The sequence below is a fragment of the Dromiciops gliroides genome, chromosome 5 (assembly GCF_019393635.1).
Source record: "Dromiciops gliroides isolate mDroGli1 chromosome 5, mDroGli1.pri, whole genome shotgun sequence".
Lineage (NCBI taxonomy): Eukaryota > Metazoa > Chordata > Mammalia > Microbiotheria > Microbiotheriidae > Dromiciops > Dromiciops gliroides.
In genome coordinates this window covers 174903230-174930546 of record NC_057865.1, presented here as the reverse complement: position 1 = coordinate 174930546, position 27317 = coordinate 174903230, and the positions used below count along the sequence as shown (strand labels likewise).

Genomic DNA, 27317 nt, shown 5'->3' with positions numbered 1-27317 from the left:
TAAAAATAGGAATACAGTCCCTCCAAGAGAAGAAAAAAATTCATCTTACCTTCATTGGTATATTGGTAATAGTGGTAGAAGCCAAATCAAAATGTTGCTGTACTAAAATGTTCAATTTAGTAGCAAGATGCCGTCCTGCTCGAACACTATGCACTTCACTGGTTAAAACTGGAGACAACTACAAATAATAAATAGTACAGAGAATTAATGAATTAGAATCTGTCACTAAATATTTTTAAACACTATTTTCTAATACTGTTTTACAGAATTTTAAAAAATTAAGACCCATCTAATTAACATCACCACTTATTTTGTTTCTAAGTTTTTTTGGTTTCAAGTGCAAATGGAATTCAAGAAAAAGAATATAAATGAAAAACAAAACAGATATGATAAAATGGTCTTTTAGGAAGATTTTTTTGTCTACAGAATAAGGGGTTCATTGTTCACATGCTTCTACTGGGAATGTTCTGAGAGTTTAAAAAGAAATATTCCAAATCACTAATAAAAGGAAGGTAACTTCAAACAATTTTGGAATTTCACCTTACAGTGGCAAAGGGGATAAACAGAAACCGAGATAGAAATGTTGTGGAAAGACAAGTACATTAAAATACTGGTTGTTGGACTTGGGAAGTGGTGCAACCTTTTGAGCAAAACAACCTGGAATTATTCCAGAGAAGTGACTAAACTCTTCATACCCTTTGATCTAGAGTCCACACTATTAAGCATACATTTAAATGATCAAATATAGAAATAAAGTAGTATAAATACCAAAATATATACAACAACATTTTTGTAATAACAAAGAATTGGAAACAAAATGGCTGCTCTGTGACTGAGAATAGGGTTATAGAGATCAAAAAGAACTTTTTTTTTTTTAGTGAGGCAATTGGGGTTAAGTGACTTGCCCAGGGTCAAACAGCTAGTAAGTGTTAAGTGTCTGAGGCCGGATTTGAACTCAGAAACTCCTGACTCCAGGGTCGGTGCTCTATCCACTGCGCCACCTAGCTGCCCCTAAAAAGAACTTTTAAAAATCTGTGCCAGGCACTTGTGCTCTGTGCTGAGGATGCAAGTATAAAAAATAATAGATTCAGATAAACCTGATATGTTTATGTACTGATGCATGATAAAGTTAAGCAGAACCAGAAAAACCTATATGTTAGTAAGTAATAACATAAATGAAAAGAACACTGACAAGAAGTTGAATGATGAGTAAGCACAATGACATTATCTTATTCTAGCAGAGCAGAAGAGAAGGCAGAGACTAAAGTTGCAGAAGGCTACAGCTAGTATCAAATATGGTCAGAGTACCTGTTACTTTAACTTAAATATTTTCCTTTGTTACAAAGGATGGACTAATGATGAAAGGAAAGGGGGAAGTTGCTTTATCTAGAAATTACTGTGATGAAAAACCACAAAATCACCACTAAAACATTTAAAAACACAAACAAAAAATGTTTTGTCCACAACAACTTATTAAAGTCACCCACTCAAGTACAGAGTGCTACAATCGGCACCAGTCTCTCACAAAATTACTGTACCTCCCAATTAGAAAGAGAAATCAAGAACAAAAACCATTTATTCAATAAATACAAAGATAAGATACCATGCTGGTTTGAATTATTAGCTTTAACTTTCATTGTGAGAAATAATTTTGAAGACTACAAGAGTTACAAGGTGGTGCAATGGATACAGTGTTGGACTAGGGAGACCTAAGTGTGAATCCGGCCTCAGATACTTACTACCTTTGTGACCCTGGGTAAATCAGTTCACCTCTGTGAGCCTTAGTTCCCTTATCTACAAAAGGGGGATAATTATAACACCTACTTCACAGGGTTGTTGTGAGGATCAAATGAACTGATATAAAGAGTTTTGCAAACCATAAAACATTACGTAAATATTAGCTATGTTTTATTACTGTATTTCTATCAGTTTCAGACAGTAATATATTTTATACACATCAAGAACTCTAGGTCAGACATGTATCAAAATAATTCTCTTTAAAAACAAGACAATGAGTAGGTATTTAAATTTAGTCTTCCTTCTCTTCACTATCATTATAATATTAATTGTAGGTCTTTCACATATTAAATCACAGATGTACTCAAACAGATCTGTGAAGGGGCAGCTAGGTGGATAAAGCACCGGCCCTGGATTCAGAAGACCTGAATTCAAATCCAGCCTCAGACACCTGACCCTGGGCAAGTCACTTAACCCTCATTGCCCTGCAAAAAAATAAAAAAAAAAATACATCTGTGATCTCTCATCAATGTGTGAATTCCATCCAACAATGCAGATCACCCCCCCCATTCATATCTGCCCATCCTATATATCTCTAGTCCATGGACCCCCACTAAGTGAGTCCCAGAGGGTCTGTTGGTGCTTCCTCAATTTCTCTTGATACCACAAAGTACCCAATTCATTGATTTACCAATCCATTTCTTTTGCTCATATATTTCTTTGATGATAGTGGCAAACATTTTTGGCAAAAATACATTTTGTTGGGGCAGCTAGGTGGCACAGTGGATAAAGCACTAGCCCTGGTTTCAGGAGGTCCTGAGTTCAAATCCGGCCTCAGACACTTGACACTTACTAGCTGTGTAACCCTGGGCAAGTCACTTAACCCTCCTTGCCCCCCCCAATACATTTTATTATTTTCCAACCTAAGACACCTTGGTAGTTCAGGAGAAAGGGGAGATGGACTGGGAGTGGAGTTCAGCCCCACAATTGCGCCAACAAAGATACAGGCTGCACCAGAGAAACTTACCCCAGAGCCTCCGAATCAGCTGCAGTGCTGGCATCTTCTGGAACTAAGCTCACAGTCTGATGAGAGGGCTGAACAGCTGGCTGGGGGGTGAGTCTACAGAGGTATATGCAGGAGCTATGGGGGGATTTGGATGTCCTACCACAGCAAGTAACCAGGAAGAGAGCAGTGGCAGCCCAGGTGGGGAAAGAGTACAGGCTCGTTGGAGCTAGCAACCTAGCAACCACAGCACATAAAGTTTTGCTGTGTGGTTAATTGGTAAGTTGGTCTGGGGTTATCTACTGACCAGAGAAAGGGCCAGGAGAGAAGCAACTGCCCCTCATCAAATAATAATACCTGGGACCCCCTGAAGCTTCTGACAATATATCCTGGAAAAATACATTTTGTTTTATGCCTTGCTTAATACTAATACAGGGTCAAAGTTATTTTTATTGTCACATAAAGAATCTTTTAGGATCTTTTCGGTATGCAGAGGAAAGACTTTATTTGTGGACAGCCTTAAAGGTGGCATTTAAGCACAGTGGAATTTTATATTCTTTGAACTCTTCAGGCAATCCTATGACTAAAAAGATGTGGTTTGTTTTAAAAATTATTTGTCATCTGCCTTCGTCAATAGAATTTTACTTCTAAAATTTCAAGTACAATTAAGTCAAAATCATATCATATGTGCATATGCAATAACATAAACAAAAAGTATAACATGAAAACAGGTGTAAAAATAGTTTTTCCTTTAGGCAGGATTCCTGAAAATAAGCCTTCCATCATAAATGGTTTCAGAAATATAGTTAACATTTAATGCAAACCTAATACTCACTGTGTATTATTTACAATCCATAACCTTTCCTTTGGTAATTTACTTAAGACCTTACCTCCTTTTTTGGACGATCTGACACAAGACTATCTTCACCAACTGGGTAGGTATGGATCAAAACTAATTCACACTTTTGGATCTGCATGAGACTTAAGAGATAATTTTTTTACTTAGAATATCAGAATACAACATGTATTATCTTCATGTGAAAAAAGCCAAATATATATATATATATATATATATATAAATTTTTTTTCATGGAATTTGCAAAGTATAAAAAAGTATCAGAGTAGATATTATGGTTATTGTAAAGGCTAAATATTTAAGAAATTTGTATGTTCATAGATGTTCAATAATTATGGTCAATCAATAAGAATTTAACACTGTACAACTGAGCACTGATTTGTTGTGTGTTGGAAAGCAAATCAGAGGATAAACCTGTGAGATAATTTTCTGGATGTTTACTACAGATGCTTCTATAGAAAAAAATAAAGATATTACTATGCTAAAAGACAAGAGAAAAATTTGCATTAATAAACCTTTTCCTAATGATTCACTGGCAATATCCAGACAAGACTTCTCATCCTTTAACCCCACAGTAATTCCTAGGAATGCAGGTATTTGGACTCTAAGTGCATAAAACTCAGGAGCATTGCTGGCAATTTGATGGTCTCTTAGAATTTGTAAAAAATAGGACTCTAAGGCCAAGAAAACTATAACGAGAAGATAGTTGTAGACTTTACCTTTCAGTTCCCATCCCCTCTTTAAGAAGGGAACAACTACAAAACAAGTACTGGTGGTTATGAAAGTACTGGGGGAAAATTAAAGGAAGAGGGCAATTCGAACAAGCTATATGAGAAATATGTTCAATTAGCTGAGAACTTTGTTGTTTCTATTGTCTTTAAAACACATAATTGTTATTCCCCAGGGTTCTGTTAAACACTTATGCTCTTTGTGGTTTATACTCACTGATCTGAATTAGCAGCAAGTTTATTATGCTCATGAATAGTTTCTTGAACACAGTCTTCAAGCATTCGTACATGACTATCACTATGGATTAAAAAGACAAAGATGATCATCAGAGATCACACATTAAGAAATTTGTTTTATTAAAAACACAACTTTTGATTATAGGACTTAGAATATTTCAACAAAATATCACTATGAACAGCTTAATGCTAGAAAATGCAGCTAATTCTAAAGAAATAGATTGAACAATACTTGCATTTTACAAACCAATCTCTATTTTTAAAAATCTCCTTTAAAAAAATCAATGGTTATTTTGGCAAAGATATAATCTCTGTAACAAAAGGACCATTTTAAACTTAATTTTTAAGTTATTTCTGCAGTATTTTAACAAAATAAATAAATAAGCAAATTACATTTGTTTTGGAAATTTCACACCTTTTAGCATTAGTAATACAGATTATTCGTCCTCTGTTTCCAACACGTTCTGCATTTTCCATCAGCATAGTGCGAGCTTCATGTTGATATTCAGTAATTTTGCAGAGGGTTTCGACAGCTGCAACCAGCCCATGCAAGATACTGCAGCATTCTGGATCTGCACGAGGATTAGGAGGTCCAACAGCAGCTAATGCAGCCATTAACTAATTAAGAGAAAGGGGGCAAAAATTGGTGACAAGTGTGGAATCAGGGCAATAGGCCTATCTTATCTGGTTTGCTTGAAGAAAACTTGACATTATGCAACAGGTTATAAGTAGGCTAAAAAGTGGAATTATCCTTCCTGTGGGAAATATGGCTATCTCTAGGCAATACAATGGAAAGCACTCACTCAATATGCTATAATCAACATTATCTATTAATATTTTACCTTTCTCAGAATATTCTAAATCTCTCACTTAGCCACTGAGCCTTTCCCAGAATTACATACCCTCATCAAATTGCTACCTTTGTATTTCCCTTTCCTACCTAATTTTATACCATCCTCATTTAATTTTTTTCCCAAAGATTATAAATTATTCAGCTCTAGTAAACTATGCTGATGAATATAGTTATTATGTGTCTGAATGTCCATGATCATCCCTTTAACACAAGTATACCCCCATTCTTCACAGATTACTAGATTGAAGGAAAAAAGTCTCAGATGTGACTTTAAGTGATTTGCCCAAGATTACACACATAGTAAATCACAAAACCAGAATTCAAACCTCTGACTCCAAATCTAGTGCCCTTCCTAATGTACCCTGTTGTCTCCCAAATTTGTTGAACTGAATTGAATACTTCAACCCAAGTCAGCAAATAACTTGATACTTGGTAATTTCACAGAAAAAGGGGCAAAAGAATAAACAGTAAAAATGAGGGTTCGAGATTAAGAAATTAAGAGTTCAAAGGCATTTCAACAGAATTATGCAGTGAAGAGCACTGAATCTGGAGTCATATAGCAACTATGTTCAAATCTCACTTGTGATTGATTATAGGCTAGTCACAAGTTTCCTCTGCTGCAAAATGAATAGTTTAGGCTAAATAGCTTTTATTATCTTTTCGAACTCGAAATTTGTTACCTATGATCCAGAAGCCTCACACTGGAAGTATCACATACATTTTTAATAAGAAAATCAAAAAAGTTGCCAGACTTTCGACTTCATAAATAATGAAACAAACTATATCTAAATAAACAGAAAGTAACTGGTTACTGACACAGGAGTCATTCATTTCATTATCAGCTACCCATGTGTACCCTTATCATAAACTGGAACTAGAGTGGGGGCCACATGAACAGAAAAAGGGGATGGATATAGGAGATGTTGTAGAAGTAGGATGACTTGTCAAGTCATTGAATATGATGACTAAAAGTGAAGAATTGAAGAAAACCACTCTGTGCTTACAAACCTGTGTAAAAGGCGGGATGGTAAAATCCTCAAAACAAAAAGGGACACTAAGAGAAGTAGGTTTTAGGGGAAGATTAACACATACATGTTGTTTTGGACAGGTCTGGGATGTCTAGGGAACACACAGTTGGAGATGCCCAGTAGAAAGTTGGGCACATTTGGACTATGTGAGGTGATGAGATCACTGAGAAGGTATTTAAAAAAAGGCTCAGAAAAGACCTTTGAGCATTACCTATTACTAGTAAAAGATCATAGATAATGATCTAAGAAAAGAGACTGAGGAGAAAACAGCAGTGTCTCCAAAACAAGGTAAGAGTTGAAAAGTGTCGAGGAGATAATCAACACTGTCAAATGCTCCAGAGAGCTTAAGAAAGATGAGTACCAAAAAAAAAAAAAGTCACCAGATTTGGTAATTAAAGAGACTGATGGAAACCTCTGAGAGCACAGCTGACTGAGTGATGGAAGTCAGAAGCTGGTATGTCTCTTTTACACACACACACACACACACACACACCCCTGGTGAATTCATATAATAAAGGAGTATAAGCTCCCTTATTTCCCTCAGAAAGAGGCAAACCTGAAATAGAATACCACTTCCATGGTCAGTGAATTTATAATGTTAAATATTCCATGGATAGTGAATTTATAAAGTTAAGTATTCGCTACATGCAATAAAGTTTTAATGTTATTTTATGTGTCTTATGAATACATTTACATAAAAGCACAGCCTAAGTCTACTTTCAAAGACAACTGTATCCAAAAGAGATATTAGATATATCTGTTGGGGTTTTTTTTGGGGGGGGGGGGTAGGGATCGCCGCAGGGGAGAAATTTCTCACAAACATCTTAAGAATCTTGAAATCCAGAGAAAATGATATAATGGAAAGATTTGGAATTAAGAGGCTTAGTTTAAGGTTCAAGTTTTCTGAGCCTTACTTATCTCACCTGAAAAGCAGAGATAATGCCAATACTTTTAAAATCATGGGCTTATTAAAAGGAAAGTACTTTGCAAAAGCTTAATTTTTATATATTAACTATTACTATCTTTAAAATTCTTTACAGCTCTAAATTCCATGATTCTATGAAGTACATGTTCTATTTGGCCTCATGGCTTGGGTTAGAGAAAGGACCTGGATTCATGGTTTATAGAAAATTGGTACTGGGAAGCTAGGTGTACAGTACAACAAACAGGCAAAAAAAGAAAGCAACACACAATATGGCAATACAGAGACTTGGCCACACAGTGCCAAGGCCACTTGAGCATGGGAGATGCATAAGGTGGTAATATCTTGGTGGTAGTATATACTTGAGAGTGGGGTGGGGGTGGACGTAAAGGTAGGGGGCGAAGTGTCCTGGAAGCCTCATCCAATCAGCAGTCAAAGTTATTCACAGTATCAGAATGAGTCAGAACAGTAGAAAAGTATGAGCTGTCTGGTATTGCTTACATGTTTGTGATCATTAATCTAAGTGACTCCATAATGGAATCTTATTACTTATAACTATGATATTAAACAATGTTTCAAAAATGACAATTATCACAATACATATTCCTGATTGCTGCTCTCTGTAATTAAAAAAAAAAAAGACCCTGGAGATGGAATCATTTTCTTTTATGAAATAACCATCAATGACAAAACTTCAACTTGAAGTACTTCAATTTCGGGTTACAAGTATTTGACTCTTATCTGCCTCACTTACAAAAAGTATTCACAGTAAAAATACAATAGGATTCAAAGTAATAAGAACTGGTGTTATCCCAAACTAAACAAAGGCTTAAATATTTGAGAAATACAACTCAATCTCAAGGTCTACAAGATTTCAGGATTCTAGTTTTTCATTCAAAATACCTTTATCTTACTTGAATGTTGTTTTGTTTTGAAATTATAATAATTCAGAAAATAACATACCTCCTGCAAATTCTGGTCTTCTTGAGTCCAAGAATTTAAAACATGAGGTCCAGAGTCACTAACGATGAAATTTACCTGAAAGGTTACAAAGTTGTATTTAACAACATGTTTTGTGTACATGTTATTTCTCCCCCAATAGAATACAAGCTTCTTGAGTGCAGACATGTTTTCATTTTTTTTTCTTTGAACCTCTAGCATCTGATTCAGCCCCTAGTATGAAATAGGCACTCAGTAAATACTTAAGTATCTAAAATGACAAGATCATAATTCATTGAAGTATGAAAGAGTAATCCCTGTATAAAGAATGATCAAGAATTACATCAAGAATGTAATTTTCCTAATACTCCCAAATTCTCCTAACTTAATTGTGCAGTCATCAAATATTAATCCCAAAGAGATAACTCATACTAAATGGAATATAAGAAGTACTATGACCTTTTCAGTCTAAAGCAATAACCATATAATAAAAATACATATATAGAAATAAAGTATATCTCAAATCATGATTTCTAGCATATTTCAGACATCAAATAACTACTCACCAGCTTTTTGAAAGGAAATATGTCATACATAATCCTGCAGTATTCCATGGAGGATTCTACTGAACAAGTCCACAATGATTTAGATATAGGTGCCAGTGGTATTATTCCTTGGGTCCTATTTTTCACCAACATGTCAAACTCCACATGTTGTCGGCATGATTCTGCCATGTAGGGACAATGATCCACAACAAACACCGTTTTATGAGACTCAGAAAAAATTTTCATTTTTTTTTACCTGTAAGGAAATAAACATATTATATAAAAAAAATTTTTAATGTAAACACATCCTGATTAGTATCTAATTTCTCCTTAATGAAGACTCGGTAAGGGATGAATAACATTCATATTATAAATTGGAAGCATAATTTAAGAATGTCTCAACCATAATCAAAATGTCTCTCAATTTTTGGTATAAGTCACATAATAGTAGATGTTTACTCTATTACAGCTGGAAAAATTAGTCTTTATAACATTAGCTTTTGGGGTGAATTTGTCACTGGACATACATTTTGGTGCATATTTTAACCAGTAGGGCCATAGTGTCCTCAAAATATATTCAATGTTAATAATTTCATATAGTCAGCTCTCAGTATTCAATATCCCACATTTTGCAGCATAAAGTGAAATGGTCTACTAGTCAAAAGAATTGATTTCTGGCTTGGTGACCCTGTGCACATCACTTAACCTCTCCGGACCTCAATTTTTCTTTTGTAAAATGGGCATAATGCTTATACTACCCTCTACATTTCTCTTTATTTTCACAAGAGCTTACAATTTACTTTTTTTTTCTTTACAAGAACTCTTCAAGGGAAATAGTTTTGTTGTTCTTTTTTTAACGGGGCCTTTTATTTCATGAGTTTAAGAACCATTCAATGAGGAATTTTTTCTATTAAAACTGATTAGCCCTTGCTCAGAAACTTCAAGTCTTCCAGATTTTCCTGGGGTACTGAGAAATGACCTGCTCAGGGTCTCAGTCAAATGATTCAGGAGTATGACTAAAACGGGGGTTTTTCTATTCATTGGACTTAGAGATAGGTAGTACAAATTTAATTATCTCTATTTTACAGCTGAAGAACCTGAAACTCAGAGAAAGTAAATTACTTGTCTGGGGTCCAGTAAGGATGTGAATTAAAGTCCATACCTTTCAGGATTGTCATGAGAAAACTTTTATAAATTTAAAGCACTATACTGATATTGTTATCTACCTATAATTTTTTTAAACTAATTTTAAATCAATAATTTCAGGCTTTATTCCTAAGAAATCATTCGAGCTTTGAATAAATGTAAAAATTAAGCTAGTTTAGCCTTTTTTTTTCTTTTGAAACTTCTGATGGCCAACAAAAAAAAACAAAAAGAAGGTAATGGGAGAGGTGACAATATAAGGTCTGGAAGAGACCAAAGCATATTAATCAACTTCTACAAAACTAAAAGTTAACTCTCTGATAACTTTTCAAAGCGAAATCTACACACAGATGTAACTTAATTTTTAAAAGTTATTTGTTGGGGACTACTATAAAACTAGGTTACCTGTTTTGTTTTGATTTTTTGATCATGGGCCATTTTTTCGTAATTTAAATACCAAACAAACCTGTGTGTATATTTGAAACTGAATGAAGACTATTTTAGAAAAGCATATGGCAAGGAAATTATGAAGTGTTCCTCAAGAACCTTTCTACTTGATAGGATGTTTCCAGAAGCTTGTTTTCATTTCCTGCTTTCAGATATTTCAGTTTCATATAGAATAGATCTGCAAAGAGGCTCTGTTACAGAATGAACCGGACCTAAAATCTCCAGGAAAAGCAGAAGAGGGGGAAACCGAGAAGTGGGTGGATAGGATACAAACTTCAGGTTAGAGATTCGCTTACTTTTATGCCTGGTCCTGCTGTGGAAACGAGCCAAAGGCTAGGAGCCACAGCCCCTCTGGAATAGGCTGCTGAGGGTCAGCAGACGGCCAAGAGTGTCTGCTACCACCGAGAGGAGAGCATCGTATGTTCATTCATCTTCTTGCACCCTGGTCCCTTTCCAGTTTCACACATACATAGACACGCACGCAAAAACACAAACACATTCGCGCGGCGCGCGTGCGCAGCTCGCCTAATTCCCGCCCCCCGCGTTCCGCTCCCCTTAGTCCCGCCCCTCCGGCTCCTGTCGAGCTCCCCTCCCCCTCAGTGGTCAGGAAGCCCAGGCCACGAAACACCGAAAGGGGGCGGAGACAGGGAGGAAAAAAAAAGTCTCGGCCTCTAAGGGCTTTTTCCCCGATTGAGACCCCCTAGTCACCCCTTGGAGTGGATGGTCTGGGCCGTCGGGGAACCCTTGCTACCCTTGTAGCCCGAACCGCAGCACCGGCTAAAACGCATCCGGCCCCCGGAGCGCAGAAGGGCCCCCCCTAGCCTGTTCTCTCTCCGCCCTGCTTTGGTTCCACTGGCAACGCTCGCGAGACTCACCGAGAGTCCGAGAAGAGCGAGAGGGAGGAAGTGGAGAAAAGAGAGAGGAGGGGTGAGACGCTTTGTGCCTCTCGCGGGAGTTGTCCAAGAGTGTCACCGGTCAAATCTCCGCGCCGCGACCCAAAAGGGGAAAGGGGCACGGGTAAAGAAGTCTCGCGAGGCTTGGGGTGCTCTCGCACCTCTCGTCCCGCCCCCCTCCTCTGCTCTTCTGGCGCGGGAGGTTGTGTGAGCAACCCGCCCCCCACTCCGCGATGGGGGGTGGATCCGGCCGCTTCCCCTCGCTGCGGACTGTGCCCGGCTGTGCCGTCACCTGCTGAGGGGACCTAGCCCGGCGCTGCGGCCCGGTAGGGAGGAGTAGAGACCGGCCCTCCGGGGGCAGCCGGGGCCCCGCCGGCAGAGCCCGCCCACAGCTCGACCCGGAGGCGGAGGCGGAGGCGGCGGCGACGGCGGCTGCGGTGTAGAGGGAGACGAGAGTAAGTACCGACCCCGGCGGCTCCGGGGAAGGGAAAGAGGGGCGACTGCAGGTCGGAAACCTGGCTGGCCCCCCGCGAGTGGGGACGGCCTTTCGCCGGCTTGGGGGTGGAGGGGAAGACTAGTCAGAGCCTCATTCCTCCTCCCGGGCCTTCCTTTCTCTCCTCCCCGGGGCGGGGGCTGGCTCCGAGCCGCTCGTGGGCCCAGGGCTGGAGAGGGGAGGCCCGGACGTCCCCCTGCTCCTTGGGCTCCTGGGTGCAAGCCCTCCCCGGGTCAGAGGTCGCAGCTCTTCTCCAGCCTCCCGCAGGGAGAGGCTCGGGAGCAGCTGATTAAAGATACCCCAAAAAGAGAAAGGTTGTGTAATGCATATAGGTCGCGTAGCCCCGTCCCCGTCTAAGTGTACGGACGCCAAGTCGAGGCATTTGGGCCAGAATGGCCCAAGGTGAGCTTCGCTCTTGACCCTGCGCCCGGCCCTGTGCCTGGAGCGTAGTCGGCGCTTCTTAAGTGGCTTGCTGATTTTGATGCAAGCTAAATAAAGTCCCCGGGGGTAAAGCAGCAGCACGGGGCCTGGCACTTCATAAATGGCTTGCTGACTTGACTTTGATGCAAGATAAATATCGTCCCTGGTCAGCTTCAGTTTGATTCAGTGCCCCGCACATAGTAGGGAGCTTCCTAAGTGGCTTGCTGACTTTTCCATTTTGATACAAGATTACTGGTCGACTCTTCTTCCCTGTGAATCAGTAACACAGTGCCTGACACATAGTAGATACTTCACAAATGTCCTGCTAACTTGTCAGTGTTTGATACAAGATGAGTATCATCACTGGTCAACTTTCTCTGAATGAGTAGCACAGTCTGGCACGCAGCAATCCAGGGGATACAAAAAGAGGTCAAAGACAGCTCGCAAGGAGCTTACAATCTAATAAGGGAGATAACATGCAAACAAATATATACAAAGCAAGTCATACACACGATAAATATGTTATTAAAAGAGGAAAAAAGCACTAGAATTAAAAGGGATTAGGGAAAGCTTGCACGAGGTGGGATTTTAAATGGGACTTAAAAGAAGGCAGTGAGAATGCTAGGAGTCTAGAGATTGGAGGGTCTTATTCATGGAAGTTCATGGAGGGAAATGAGGTGTAATAAGATTGGAAAGGTCTGAAGGGGTTAGGTTTCAAAGGTATTTGAATACCAGACAGCATTTTGTATTTACTGGAGGCAACAGGAGGGTGACACGACCAGATCTGTTGTTTTAGGAAAACCACTTTAGTGGCTGAATGGAAGATGAATTGGAGTGGGGAGAAACTTGAGGCAAGCTGACTCACCAGCAGGCAATATTGTAGGCACTTAATAAATATTTGTTGAATTGAATTTAATTGTAATTGTGACTGGATTGAGAGCCTGAGCATCTGGGGTCAAATCAAGCACTTATTAAGTGCCTCCTAAACACCACACTGTTTGGAGTGCTTGGAGTACAAAGAAGAGCAAAAACCAGGCCCTGTTTTCAAGGAGCTTAGAATCTAATCGGGAAAACAATGTGCAAAGTATTATAAATAAACCAGAGCTAATCTCACTCAGAGGGAAGGCACAAAAAAAAAAACTAAAGAGCACTTGGAAAGGCTTTTTGCCTTTTGATACTTGAAGGAAGCCAGGAAGTTGAGATGAGAGCATTCCAGGCATGAGGCACAGCTATCGAAAATTCCCAGAGTGGAAGAGAGGGTATTTCCTGTATCAGGAGCATCAAGAAGACCAGTATCATTGGATCAGATAGTAGCTGGAGGGGAGTAAGTTTTAAACTGGAAAGGTAGAAAGAAGCCAGGCTACGAAGAGCTTTAGAAGCCAGATGCAAACCCCTTCTTTGTCCCTTACTTGCTCTATATGACTTTAAGCAAGTAACTTAATGTCTTTAGACTTTAGTTTTTTCATCTGTAAAATGAGAGGCTAAACTATATAGTCTCTAAGATCCTATGTGGTACTCACATTTATGTAGCAGTTTAAGCCTTTAGTCACAAACGTTATGAAGTGGACACTGTACATTACTATCTTCATTTTATAAATGAGAAAAAAGGATCTGCCTAGCTAACCCCCTTGCACAGTCACACAGCTAGTAAGTATCCTAACTGTAATTTGAACCTAGGTCTCTTGGCTGTTGGCCCAGCATCTTTTCTTCTTCTAGACCACCACATGAAGTCCTAGTATTAAGCTATAAGGCATTTCACTGTACTGTGTGTAGCACTTTCCATCAATATCTTTGTGAAAGGAACAAGAATTACATATAGATGAGAGTTGGGGACAGGGACCTCTTAAAGTTAAATAGGATTTAGGACAAGAACCTTCAAGATCTTGTAATCCAAACCTCTCATTTTACAGATAAGTAAGTCCCAGAAAGATCATAGAATCAATTCACACATCATATACACACAGAACCATATTCCCCCTGCAGATAATCAGATGTTGATGGTAAATTGTTCTGATGTTTCTCCTCTCTTCCCCAACAAGTATACAGGGCAAGAGTGTCTGTCAGCTTTCTCCTTCCTGGGCCTTCGTGCACAGGGGAAGTTTAGTGGTTTAGTTCATTGAACAAACATTTATTAAGTGCCTGCCAGTTGCAAGTCACTGTGCTAGATTTTGAGGGTTATACAAAGATAAATAAGGGTACAGTTCTCAAGAAATTTATGATTTCTAATGTTTTTTAGAGAAATTTTTCACAACCAGACCAGTTTTGAATCAAACTAAATCATTGAAAATGCTACTGCTAAACTTAGATCAATATTCACTAGGTGTCTCCCCAGTGGAAAGTGGATTAAATAAAGAAAAAGGTGACCGGATTTCTCTTTAAATTCTTCTTAATCAAATAAGAAAACTAAGCAGCTGGCAACTACAATTGATGGTGGGTGTTGTGTTCTCTTTTATCAGAAACAGAATGTACTTGAAGCTGCTGCCAAAAGTGTCATTGTGCATGTCATTAGGCTGTAAGGTAGATGAGAGGCAATGTGGCTAATGTAAAAGCAACTTTGTCTTTTTTTTTAAATTTGTAATTCAAAAACAATTTTTTTTTAATTTGTAATTCATACTCATGATGGGGAGCTGTAGAGATGGATCCCCACCAATTATGTAAGGTAAACAGATAAATTGAGACAATTATCAACACAAATTTTCTAAATTGAGGGACAGATAGAGGCTGGAGAGTTTGTGAAAGTCTTCCTCCCTTGTCCCCACCAATGGTTCGTTATGAAATAGTATTTTATTGTTTAGTTCTAAACAAGGCAAATGTATTTTTTAAAAAGAGGAGTGTGAAGGTGAAAGTAGAGGCTACAGCCTTAGAATCTGAAAGGTGTGGGTTCAAGCCCTGCTTTTGACACATACTAGTTAAGTGATTCCTTTTAAGTCACTTAACTTTTAACTACCCCAATGCAACTCTGTCAGACTATAAGTTGCAGACTGGTTGCTGGTTTGCTTTGGTGGAAAGATTAACTTATATTGATGAAATAATAGGTCTGGTCCAATTAAAAACAACATACATAATGGTTTGTGGTTTCACTTACAGGAAATGAGTATGCAAGTGGCAATGGTTTCTGTACTTCTAAGCATTTTTTCTGAAACATTAAAGTACTCCAATAAAGTTAGTCATTACTCAAATTTTCTTCCTTAATTAGATGGGTTTGAAGATTTTATTATTATGTAGTATAGTACAACAAATTCCCTCATTTGCATGTTAGCACTTGTTATTATATAAACTTCAAAGGAAGAGCAATTATCCAAAATTTTATTTTGGGTGTTGATTGTGGCATTTTAGTCACACACTTTGAAGGGGAACTCATGAAATTTGGCAAGAGAATGATATTTAAAATAACTGTGAGCAAATTTAAATGGATTATATAATTATAAGTCATACAGGTATACTAGCATGAAAAACTGCTGAGCTTTCTTTTTGTAAATTTTCTTTTTTATTCAATCAACAAACATTTCAATATAGAAATAAATTTAAAAGATAATATATAAAACTATGAACTTCTGTTATAGACTTCATTTTAGGAAGATATTCAATATAACATTCCCTTTTCGTTCATCTTCTACTATACCTCTTACCTTCATTGGCTCCCTTAAAAATGTGGTCCATCAAATGAGATAATGTTCATAAAACTCTTTGCCAACCTTAAAGCTGCTGTATACATGTCAGATTTCAGTATGATGTTGTGTTTTTGTTCTTTACTAAAAACTATTGGGCAAATATCTTAGAGAAAAAAGGTCATGAAAATTTTGCTTTGCTTTTCCTTTCTCCTGGGCAGAACTAGCCTGATGTAATACAGTGGTTAAGGGACTAAATTAGTAAACCCCTCTTAAGAAAATACAGGCAAAAAAAGGGAAAAAAGAAAAGAAAATACAGGCAGCTAGGCGGCACAGTGGATAAAGTGCCAGGAGTCAGGAAGACATCTTCCTGAGTTCAGATCTGGCTTCAGACAATTAAGAGCTATGTGATCCTGGGCAAGTTAGTTAATGTTGTTTGCCTCAGTTTCCTTATCTGTAAAATGAGCTGGAGAAGGAAATTGCAAACCAGTCCAGTATCCTTGCCAAGAAAATCCCAAATGGAGTCCTGAAAACTCAACATGACTGAAATTGACTAGTCTCATTGGGGTCCAAAAATTTTTATAGGGTGTGCGGAGGACCCTATTAAGATTAGTCAAATAGGTCATTCTCAGAGGTCTCCAAATAGTTAAGCACTTTACTTGAAATGTTTTCCTTTATTTTTCTAAAACTGCCCATCTCAAGCCAGTTTTAGAAATTCTGGTGTATTGTGATTTTTTAAAAAAACTGTTATTATATTCCTTATAATCCACAGTTACTTTCACACAGCTGTGACATAGGCAAGATATAATAAGAGCAATAAGAGGTAAGATAGTATCTACTTGACTTCTGAAATAAATGCAGAGATCCTATTTAGGGGGATAACATCTGCAGCAGTCAGATCACATTTGAATTTACAAGTGTCCAATTAAAACACAATTTTATATCACTTCATTTGTCATTCTTTACAATATAGTGAAGCTATGTTACTCCTAGTATTTTTGTGTTATTGATCCTTTCATTCATATATTACATCTATCCTTCATAAAAATAATAAATTATGTATATAAAGTGCTTTATGTTTGTGGTAGGAGCAGTATCTACTAGAGGCACCATGTGGGGTGATCTACTTCTTTTCCTTAAAATTTATCGAAACCATCTTAAAGACTTAATTGCCTCAGAGAACCAAAGACTGGCCGTTGGAGTTACTTCCTAGTCATCTGAGTACAAAAAGCTATAGGAATTCCAGCCTTTCTCTGAGGCTTGGCTGGTAGACCACTTCGGGCACCTCAGAAGCAAGGGAATTTGCATTCCTGTATTGAATATCCTTCCCCTGTTATGGCTAAATTAATCTTTTTTGTTAGCATAATATGACCTAGTAGTGTCATTCCTAATATTGAACCCAAACTACCAAGGTACTGGCCAGAGTCAAGCCCAGCCTATGACAATATACCTTTCTTTAACCAGACCTATCTATATGTTGTTATTCTAAGCTTCCACAAAGAAAATTCCCTCTACTTGTGCACATCAACAACTGTTCTTCAATTCAGAGAGCTGCCTGAAGGACTGAGATGTTAAGTGCTTTGTCTGTGTCTGAGGCTGGTCTTCCTGACTTTGGAGCTATCTGTGAAGATTTCCTGACTATCTAGCTAGCCTCATTATTACATTTCTCAGGTCTGAAGCCCTTATCAGCATTTACAGTACAATGTTTAGCACCTAATTGTATGTCTTTCCTTAGATTCACCTTGTTTTGGGGAAAATAGTGTAGGGGTTTGGGGTCCTTAGGAATTCCTCTTTAAAGAATTAGACCCTCTTGCACACAAATCCAATAGAATAAGATAGTAGTTTATTTAGGGGCTGGGGAAGGGAAACCAAGAGAGAAATACTTGGACTTCTTCTCATGGAGAGAAAGACATGGCACAGAGAGTGGCTCTGAGATACCAATCTCCGGGAGCAGGAGACAGGCAGATACTTTTATAGAGGTCTGACGGTGGTCCAATGAGGTGATCGTCTGACTAGAAAGTTCCCCTATTGAGGGAGGACCATCCCCCACTGGTAGTGGCTGGAGGGAGTTAGGTGAGGGGTGGCTGCAGGTCTCTCAAGCCATCTCTCTGCTCCTCCGGCCACAAAGGCAGCAGCCACACCTAATCTTATCTCCCCAGGGGTGAGGGAAACTGGAATGAAGGATGAAGGGTGGTGGTCCCAATGCTAGCTCAGTCCTGATCAAGTTCCACTTATCTCTTTAGTTGTGTCTGTCCTTTGGTTTAGTTTCTCAAGGAGAAGGTTCTTTGATGTACCACCAAGAACTTCTGGGGTGCTCTGGGCCCATAACAACCTACTCAACTATTTCATAATTTAGACTTTTATTGAGTACTTTATCTATATGCAAAGCATTGTAGTTCTGGGAATACTAAAGAAACTGTTTTCTAAGGCTTGAGTGGGAGTAGGCTGGTAGGGAGGGATGAATGAGAATACAGTATTTATACAAATAAGTACATAAAAGATAATTTGAGTGGGAAAGAGCACAAATAATTTGGGGGCGAATCAAGAAATACTTCCAGAAGGAAGTGGCACTAAGAGGAGTCTTGAAGTAAGCTAAAGATTCTAAAAGGCAGAGGTGAATAGGGTACATCTCAGCCTTGAGAGATAATCTGGGCAAAGGCAGGGATGAGATGGGATGCTAAATTGAGGAAACAGCCAGAGGCCAAGGTTTATTGGAATAAAGGGGAGTGATATGAAATAGATCTAAAAAAGTATGTCAGGATTTGTACTGCAAGATTGTCAAGAACTTTAAATGATAGTCAGAGGAGTTTGTGGTTTCTTCTAAAAGGATTAGGGAGCCACTAAAGATTTAAGCAGGAAAGTATGGGTAGATACAGGGATGCCTTAGGGATGTTGTTTTCATAGCTGTGCACAAAATATATTAGAAAAAGTGGAAGACAGGAGAATCGATTAGGAAGCTACTGAAGTAGTCCAGACAAGGATTTATGAGAGTCTAATTCAAATAGTGGGTACCTCTGTGAGCAGAAAAAAAAGGATGAGTAGGAGAGATGTTGTGGAGGCAGAATCTACAAGATGGCAACCAATTGAATCGGGGGCATGGAGAAGATTGAAGAGTTAGGCTTAGTGGCTTCAACAGAAATAGCAAAGTTTGGAGGAGGGATGGGATTAGGGAAAATCAGATGTTCCATTTTGGTTATATTGAGTTTGAGACGGCTATGGAACATACAGGGGGAGAAGTCCAACAAGCAGCTGATGATATGCAACTGAAGTTCAAAAGAGGTTAGGACTGGATATTTAAATTTGAGAGTCATCTGTGTTATGATAATTGAACCCACTGGAAATTATAAGATCAACAGAGAATGTTTAGAAAGAAATGCTCATAATAGAACCTTATGAATACCCATATTTATTTGGTAAGACATGAGTGATGATTCAGCAAAGGATATTGAGAAGGAACTGGGCTGTGAGGCCGAAGATGTTGGAAGAAAGGCAGTGAGCTCTCAAACTCATGACACAATCACTCCAAAAAAAATCCATATAATGCCATAGGACAATGCAAAACCCACAGAAGAATGTGCTGAAATCATCTTCTAACCAAGAACAGCTTGGAAGGTCAGAAAGAGGGAGCTGCTGTGCTGAAACAGGAGGTGAGCCCAACCCCACAGTCACCCTGACACAGATCCAGTCCCAGGAAGGCATCACCAGAGAAGGAGACCCCCAGAGCCTCTGAATCAGCTGAAGCAACAGTGTCATCTGGAACTAAGCTCACCCTCTGGTGAGAGGGCTGAGCCCTGGGCAGGAGGGAGACTACAGGGGTCTATGCTGGTGCTAAGGCAGAAATTGGGTATTTCACCCCTGCTGGGAACCAGGAGGTAGGCTTGAGTAGCAGTGGCCCAGGTGGGGGAGGGGCACAGGCTCATCTGAGGTAACAACTACAACACACAAAACTGGTTGATTAGCAAGTTAGTCTGGGGTCATCTACAGGCCAGGCAAGTGAAGAACCTGATCCTCCTTAAATCATACCACCTGGGACTTCTGAAACTTGGGATAGTTCAGCCTGGAAACAGTGCCCCCACTTTAAGGAGCTGAAAGGCAAGATGAGCAGACAGAGAAAGGTGAGGACCATAGAAAGTTTCATCAGTGACAAGGAAGACCGAGATGCATCCTCAGAGGAAGATGTCAACATCAGGGCCCCTATATCTAAAGCTTCCCCCCAAAAATTAATTGGTCTCAGGCCATGGAGGCCCTCAAAAAGGACTTTGAAGATAAAGTTAGAAAGGTAGAGGAAAAAATGGAAAGAGAAATGAGGGTGATGCAGGAAGGACATGAGAAAAAAGTCAACAGCTTGAAAAGTCACATTGGCCAAATGGAAAAGGAGGTACAAAAGTTCTCTGACGAAAATAATTGCCTAAGAATTAGGATTGAACAAATGGAAGCCAGTGACTTTATGAGAAACCAAGACACAATAAAGCAAATCCAAATGAATAAAGAAATAGAGGGCAATGTGAAATATCTTCTGGGAAAAACTGCTGACTTGGAAAATAGAGCCAGGAGAGATCATTTGAAAATTATTGGTCTACCTGAAAACCATGATCAAGGAAAGAGCTTAGACATCATCTTCCAAGATATTCTCAGGGAAAATTGTCCTGAAATTCTAGAAGAAGAAGCTAAAATAGAAATTGAAAGAATCCACCGATCACCTCCAGAAAGAGTTCCCAAAAGGAAAACTCCTAGGAATATTATAGCCAAATTCCAGAGCTCTCATGTCAAGGAGAAAATATTGCAAGCTGCCAAAAAGAAAGAATTCAAGTACTGTGGAGCCCCAGTCAGGATAGCACAAGATCTAGCAGCTTCTACATTAAAGGACCGGAGGGCATGGAATATGATATTCCAGAGGGCAGAAGAATTGGGATTACAACTAGGAATCACCTACCCAGCAAAACTGTGTATAATCTTTCAGAGGAGAAAATGGGATTTTTATGAAAAAAAGAGGACTTTCAGGTATTTGTGATGAAAAGACCTGAACTGAATGGCAAATTTGACTTTCAAATACAAGACCCTGGAGAACCATAAAAAATTGGAGTTGGGGGACCTACCTGGGGTCGAGCAGTGGGTGACTATCTTGTGTCTGAGGCCGAGTTTTGGCTGGGATCCCCCTGGGTCCAGGGTGGATGCTTTGTCCACTGTGTCACCTAGATGCCCCATGATGACATCTTCAGGGTTAAATTGAGGGGGGAGGGGAATGCACTGGCGGAGGAGGAAGGGCAGAGGTGAAATCCTACATGAAAGAAACAGGAAAGGGCTTATGGAGTAGGGGAAGTGATGGGGGAGGAGCTGGGCAGTAAATGAATTTTACATTCATCAGAAAAGGCTGAAAGATCTTAAACTCTTCAGGGTTGCCTCAAGGAGGGATTAACACACACACACACACTCTCAATTGGGTGGAGTAATCTCTCTAACCCTGCAGGGAAATAGTAGGGGAAGGGGATAAAGAGAGAGAGGCAAAAGAAGAAAGGGCAGATTGGGGGAGGGGACAGGCAGAAGCAAATCCCTTTTGAAGAGGGATAGGGTGAAAGAAGATAGATAATAGAGTAAATATCATGGGGAAGGGAATAAGATGGAAGGGAAACAGTTAACAATAGTAATCATAAAAAAGAGAAAAGGGGGGAAATTGTACAAGAAATATTTATAGCAACTCTTTGTGGTCGCTAAGAATTGAGAATCAAGGGAATGTCCATCAATTGAGGAATGACTGAAGAAGCTGTGGTATATGATTGTAGTGGAATTGTCTTGTGCTATAGGAAATGACAAACAGGATGATCCCAGAAAAACCTGGAAAGACTCATGAACTGATGTATAGTGAAGTGAGCAGAACTAGGAGGACATTGTGCATAGTGACAGCAGTATTGTTCAATGTGAAGGAACTGAGTCAGACAGGCAGGTGAAATAAAACAAAGCAGTACAGGAATGATAACGTCCAAAGCTGCAAAGAAGCCAAGAAGAATGAGGTCTGAGAAAATGCCATTAGATTTAGCAGTTAAAGTAATTGGTTACCTTGGAAGCAGGTAGGTGAGACAGTATCCTAGATAAAACGCTAGGCTTAGAGTCAGAAAGACCTGAGTTCAAATTCAACCTTAGATACTTACTAGCTGTGTGACCTAGGCAAATCTTTAACCTCTGTCTTCCTCAGTTTCCTCAACTAAAAAATGAAGATGATAATAATAATTTATAGAGCTATCATAAGGACCAAATGAGATAGTATTTATAAAGCACTTAGCATAGCGCCTGGTACACAGTAGCCACTCCTCAAACTCCCCCATGTTCTCTTTTCTTTTTTCATTGGGATGGGATAGGCCTGTACATTTTTTGCCCTGATCTCTGATGATGACAGATTCAGGGAGCAGCTGCCCAGAGGAAAGATAAGGGGACAGTCAGGGACACAAGTTCATGGGTTGGCCTTGATTAGGAGAAAGACCAGTGTCAGAAATGGAAGCCAGGGAGGAAGGAACAGGTGATGGTGCCAGGGAGATTTGAGTTAAGAAGAGGGAAGCTGACACATGATTGTTTCTGGTCCTTTGCTGAGGGAGAGTGGAAAGAAGGCAGTGTGGTGGTTTTGAGAAGAGAAGACTGGAAATAATTACTGCAGAGAATATGATAGTAAAAGCAGAGCAGAATAAAAGTATGACAGGCTTCCTTGAAATTAGATAAGGGATATTCAGTCACTCCCAGTTGGCTGTCTCCGGGCTTTTTCCATCAGATTTCTCTTGTGCAGATATCAACAAAGAAGGTGGATAGTGGGAATAACCCACAATTAGAATTACTATAGGTTGTTTTAGTATGACTCAATGATCATATTTTGGTCCTAGATATTACTGCACATATTTTTGTTAGTCCTTCATTTTATAAGCCATATATAGGTGGTGGTTTTTTAATTTTCATAGAGGAAACCTAAAGACATGGTTAAAATAGAATAGCAAAGATAATCATGTATCATATGGAGATGCTTTTTTCCTAGAGAATGAACAATGCTGATACAGTATTGTTTAAGGCCTATAACTAAATGCAAATAAAAAATTGAAATCAACTTGATGTCACTATGTAAGGTAGTATAGCAAATGTAGAATACAAGCTTGACTTACTATTATTTTCAATCCTATAGAAATGAGCTGCACAATTGAAAAAGCTCTTGCAGATGCTAAAGCACTTGTTGAACGATTAAGAGACCATGACAATGCAGCAGAATCTCTGATTGAACAAACTACAGCTCTCAACAAGCGAGTAGAAGCTATGAAACAGGTTTGTATATCTATTTTTATTACTTCATTATAAAAGCAAACAGTCATTTATCTTAAATGTGTCTTGAGCTACATCAGTATTTAGCTAGTACCTATTTGCATCTATGATGTAGGAATAAGCAAACTACTGCTAGAGGGCCAAATCCAGGGCCTGTAACCTAAGAATGGTTTTTATATACAATAGAACTTCATTTAGAAATGTAAAGATTATTCTTAGCAGTCTTAGAACTTAAAAGTAATTTGACTGGGGGCTGCTAGGTGGCGCAGTGGATAAAGCACTGATCCTGGATTCAGGAGGACCTGCGTTCAAATCTGGCCTCAGACACTTGACACTAGCTGTGTGACCCTGGGCAAGTCACTTAACCCTCATTGCCTGGCAAAAAAGTAAATAAATAAATTTTTTTTAAAGTAATTTGACATTTTAAATTAAGAGCTTAATTTTAAACATTGGCATTATGTAGTATTTAATTAATGTTTATGTTAAATTTAATATATTTGGGTACAGATAGTCTTACCTGCTTTTTTCTTTTTTCTTTTTTTTTTTCTTTTTTTTTTTGTGAGTCAATGGGGGTTAAGTGACTTGCCCAGGGTCACATAGCTAGTAAGTGTCAAGTGTCTGAGGCCGGATTTGAACTCAGGTCCTCCTGACTCCAGGGCCGGTGCTCTATCCACTGCGCCATCTAGCTGCCCCTCACCTGCTTTTTTCTTATAGTTCCATTTCATACACTTTCTTTTCTGCCAGATGAAGTTCATAGGGTCATAGAACTAAAGCTGGTAAGTGACCTTCAAAGCTATCTAGTCCAAACCCCTCATTTTACAGAAGAGGAAACTGAACGTAGAGAGGTAAAGTGACTTCCCTTCCTAAGTTTACACAGGTAGTCAACTTCATACACAGTATGTGAACTGAAATTCTCTACATCTAGAGGTCTTTCTATTGGACCTCCTATTATATTGCCTCCTACTATAACCTGTATGCTTTCACAAATTAAAGAGGTAATACATTTTGTTCCTGCTAGCATACCTTTTTAAAAAGTACTATTAATTGAAATTGCTTATGACTGTCACCAGATAATTCATTTTAACAACAGTTTTGCACAGTAATGCATTTTTTTAGTGAATTTAAAATGCACTGTTAGAAGTACTGCCATAATTTTTCATTTTGACAGTCTGCTCAAGGACATGTGTTCTTTAGAAACATTGGCATTAAAGCAGGATGCACTTAAAATGTTAAAAATACACATGCACATTTTCTTTTCTTTTAAGTAGGACATTTACAACTGGTAATGTGCCTAGAGGTATAGTGTTTCCATTGCTAAAACTAACTCAAGTACTCTGAGTACTCTCAGGGCTGTGTTCTGATGTAAGTTGTAAGGAGTATGTTTTCCCATGGAAACATTGTAGTTAGGTTGCCAGGCCAATCCATTAACATTTGCTTAAAATCTATAGTGCCTACAATCCCTAGTATATAGAATAGGACTTATTAAATTTTTTCCATTCACAACCCCTTTTCTCACAAGAAATTTTTACATGACCCAGGGTATCTAGTTATGTAAAATAGGTATACATAACCTTTTATCATTGCCAAATTTTTTGTGACCCCATATTAGGGTCATGACCCACAGTTTAAGAAGCTAGGCTGTAGAATCAATACCATGTGTAACTGGGAAAAAGCAAAGCATGTTAAAATACCTGAACCACATCATTCCCATGTTAATACATACTACCCTGCCCATGTGCTTGTCAATGTGAGAGGAGGAGGAGCCCCCAGTAAGGTTTGAGGATAATGGGGTGGTTTACATAAGTGGGAGAGTCCTAGCCTATCCAGCACCTCAACTCTGAAACTCCAAAATATAGGGCATTACTTTCTTATCTCTTTTCTTCTGAAGGCCCCTGGATACTGTTTAATACACTTTGAGTATTCTTAATTTTAAGCAAATTCATTTTACAGAATTCCAAAGTTAGGGAATTTTTTTCACCGTTTTTAAATTTTATTTTTATTTGCAGTTCTAAACTTTCTCCTGTTTTCCACCCCTCCCCAACCCATTAAGAAGGCAAGAAGTGTTTTTTGTTGTTGTTCAGCCATGTCTGACTTTTCATGACCCATTTTGGGGGGTTTTCTTGGCAAAGATACTAGAGTGGTTCTGCCATTTCCTTTTCCAACTCATTTTACAGATGAGGAAATTGAGGCAAATAGGGTTAAGTGACTTGCCATGGGTTACATAAGTGTCTGAGGGTGGATTTTAACTCAGGTTTTCCTTACTTCGGGCCATTATACATATGAAGTCATTCAAAACGTATTTCCACATTAGCCATCTTCTGGGGTGGAGAGATGGGAGTGGAATTAAAACAAGAAAAAATTTATAAGAGAAAAAAATACTTCAGTTTGCACTGAGTCTTATTAGTTCTCTCTCTGTAAGTGGATAGTGGATAGTACTTTTCATCATGAGTCTTCTGGAATTGTCATGGTCATTGCAGTGATCAGAGTTGCTAAGTCTTTCATAGTTGATTATCTTTACGATCTTGCTGTTTCTGTGTATACTTTTCTTCTGGTTCTGCTCACTTCACTCTGTATCAATTCATATAAGTCTTCCCAGGTTTTTCTGAAACTATCTGCTTTCCTTTTTTACAATATAATATTCCATCACATCCACACCATCAACCATTCACCAATTGATGCGCATCCCCTCAATTTCCTACTTTTTCCCACCACAAAAAGAGCAGCTTTAATTTTTTTGTACATATGGGTCCTTTTCCTTTGATCTCTTTGGGATATAGACCTAACAGCAGTATTGCTGGGTCAGAGGGTATAGATAGTTTATATTCCTTTGAGCATAGTTCCAAATTGTTCTCCAGAATTGTTGGGGGCAGCTAGGTGGCACAGTGGATAGAGCACCGGCCCTGGATTCAGGAGGACCTGGGTTTGGATCTGGCCTCAGACACTTGACACTTACTAGCTTTGTGACCCTGGGCAAGTCACTTAACCCCAATTGCATCATACAAAAAAAAAACACCACCAGAATTGTTGGACCAATTCACAGCTCCACCAGCAAGGTATTAGTGTACCTTTTTTCCCATCTTTCCTCCAGGATTTGTCATTTTCCTTTTCTATCTTCTTAGGCAATTTGATAGGTGTGAGGTGGTATCTTAGAGTTGCTCTAATTTGCATTTTTTTTGTTTTATTCATGATTTAAAGCATTTTTATATAACTATTGATAGCTTTAATTCTTCCTCTGATAACTGCCTGTTTGTATCCTTTGACTGTCATTTGAAGAATGGCTCTTATTTTTACAAATTCCCTGGTTACAGAATTTTTAAAGGAAGCATATCCTTATTTTACAAAATCTCAAGCTTCCAGCATTGAGATTTTCAGGTTTAATAGCATACAAGGTCAAGTTATATGCTGCTAAAGTATAATTTTGCAGCCTAGCTCCACTAATAGCAAATTTCTACGTCAAAGTTCCATGAGCACTTACTAGAAAATTGGGATCATTAGGCTTGGATGTTTTTCCTTTGTCCCCAGTAATCAAGAGAAATAGCAGCAGTAATAAACTGATGTCGTAGTTGAAAAAGTGCTATAAAGGGACACAAACTAGATGGCACAGTGGATAAAGCACCAGCTCTGGAATCAGGAGGACCTAAGTTCAAATCTGGCCTCAGACACTTGACATTTACTAGCTGTGTGATGCTGGGCAAGTCACTTAACCCTCATTGCCCCACCAAAAAAAAAGAAAAAGAAAAAGGCGATACAAAATATACACGTAGTGAACTATAATTCCCCATGTACTTTGGGGATAGGTCAAAAGTTGTCATTTCAAGGCATTGGGGATTTTTTTCTTCAGGAATGCCATTCTGATTTCTTAATGTAAGTCAATAATAAAATACTTAATTTTCAGAATTTTACTATATAGCAAGCTTTTCAAGAATACAGAGAGACATGTAGTATAGCTTTTAATAAAAAATACGGTAAACTGGAATTAGTGAAATAAACTAACATTTACATTTCATTGTTCTAATTATCTCAAACAGTTGATTCTAGTTTTTTTTTTGTGGGGCAGTGGGGGTTAAGTGACTTGCCCAGGGTCACACAGCTAGTAAGTGTCAAGTGTCTTGAGGCTGGATTTGAACTCAGGTACTACTGAATCCAAGTCTGGTGCTTTATCTACTGCGCCA

The 27317-nt window shown here is 38.7% G+C and overlaps 2 protein-coding genes across 7 annotated transcripts in view; one reads left to right on the top strand and one right to left on the bottom strand.

Moving 5' to 3' along the window:
• Positions 1 to 11307, bottom strand: part of INTS13 (integrator complex subunit 13) — a 30491-nt gene extending 19184 nt beyond the window's left edge. For all 4 annotated transcript variants that reach the window (XM_043965663.1, XM_043965666.1, XM_043965665.1 and 1 more), the window contains exons 1-7: positions 10735 to 11307; positions 8870 to 9104; positions 8328 to 8402; positions 4977 to 5179; positions 4542 to 4622; positions 3631 to 3721; positions 50 to 178 (exon numbers count right to left, since the gene is read on the bottom strand). In XM_043965663.1, the coding sequence (XP_043821598.1) occupies positions 50 to 178; positions 3631 to 3721; positions 4542 to 4622; positions 4977 to 5179; positions 8328 to 8402; positions 8870 to 9094 (804 nt within the window). In that variant the 5' untranslated portion in view covers positions 9095 to 9104; positions 10735 to 11307. The remainder of the gene's footprint in view (positions 1 to 49; positions 179 to 3630; positions 3722 to 4541; positions 4623 to 4976; positions 5180 to 8327; positions 8403 to 8869; positions 9105 to 10734) is intronic.
• Positions 11308 to 11483: 176 nt separating this feature from the next.
• The window catches only part of FGFR1OP2 (FGFR1 oncogene partner 2), a 38978-nt gene continuing 23144 nt past the window's right edge, over positions 11484 to 27317 (top strand). For 2 of the 3 annotated variants that reach the window (XM_043965670.1, XM_043965668.1), the window contains exons 1-2: positions 11484 to 11786; positions 23012 to 23148. In XM_043965670.1, coding sequence (XP_043821605.1) covers positions 23014 to 23148 — 135 coding nt within the window. In that variant the 5' untranslated portion in view covers positions 11484 to 11786; positions 23012 to 23013. Of the gene's footprint in view, positions 11787 to 14655; positions 14675 to 23011; positions 23149 to 27317 lie in introns of those variants that run through there. The other variant, XM_043965669.1, reaches the window with a different exon arrangement.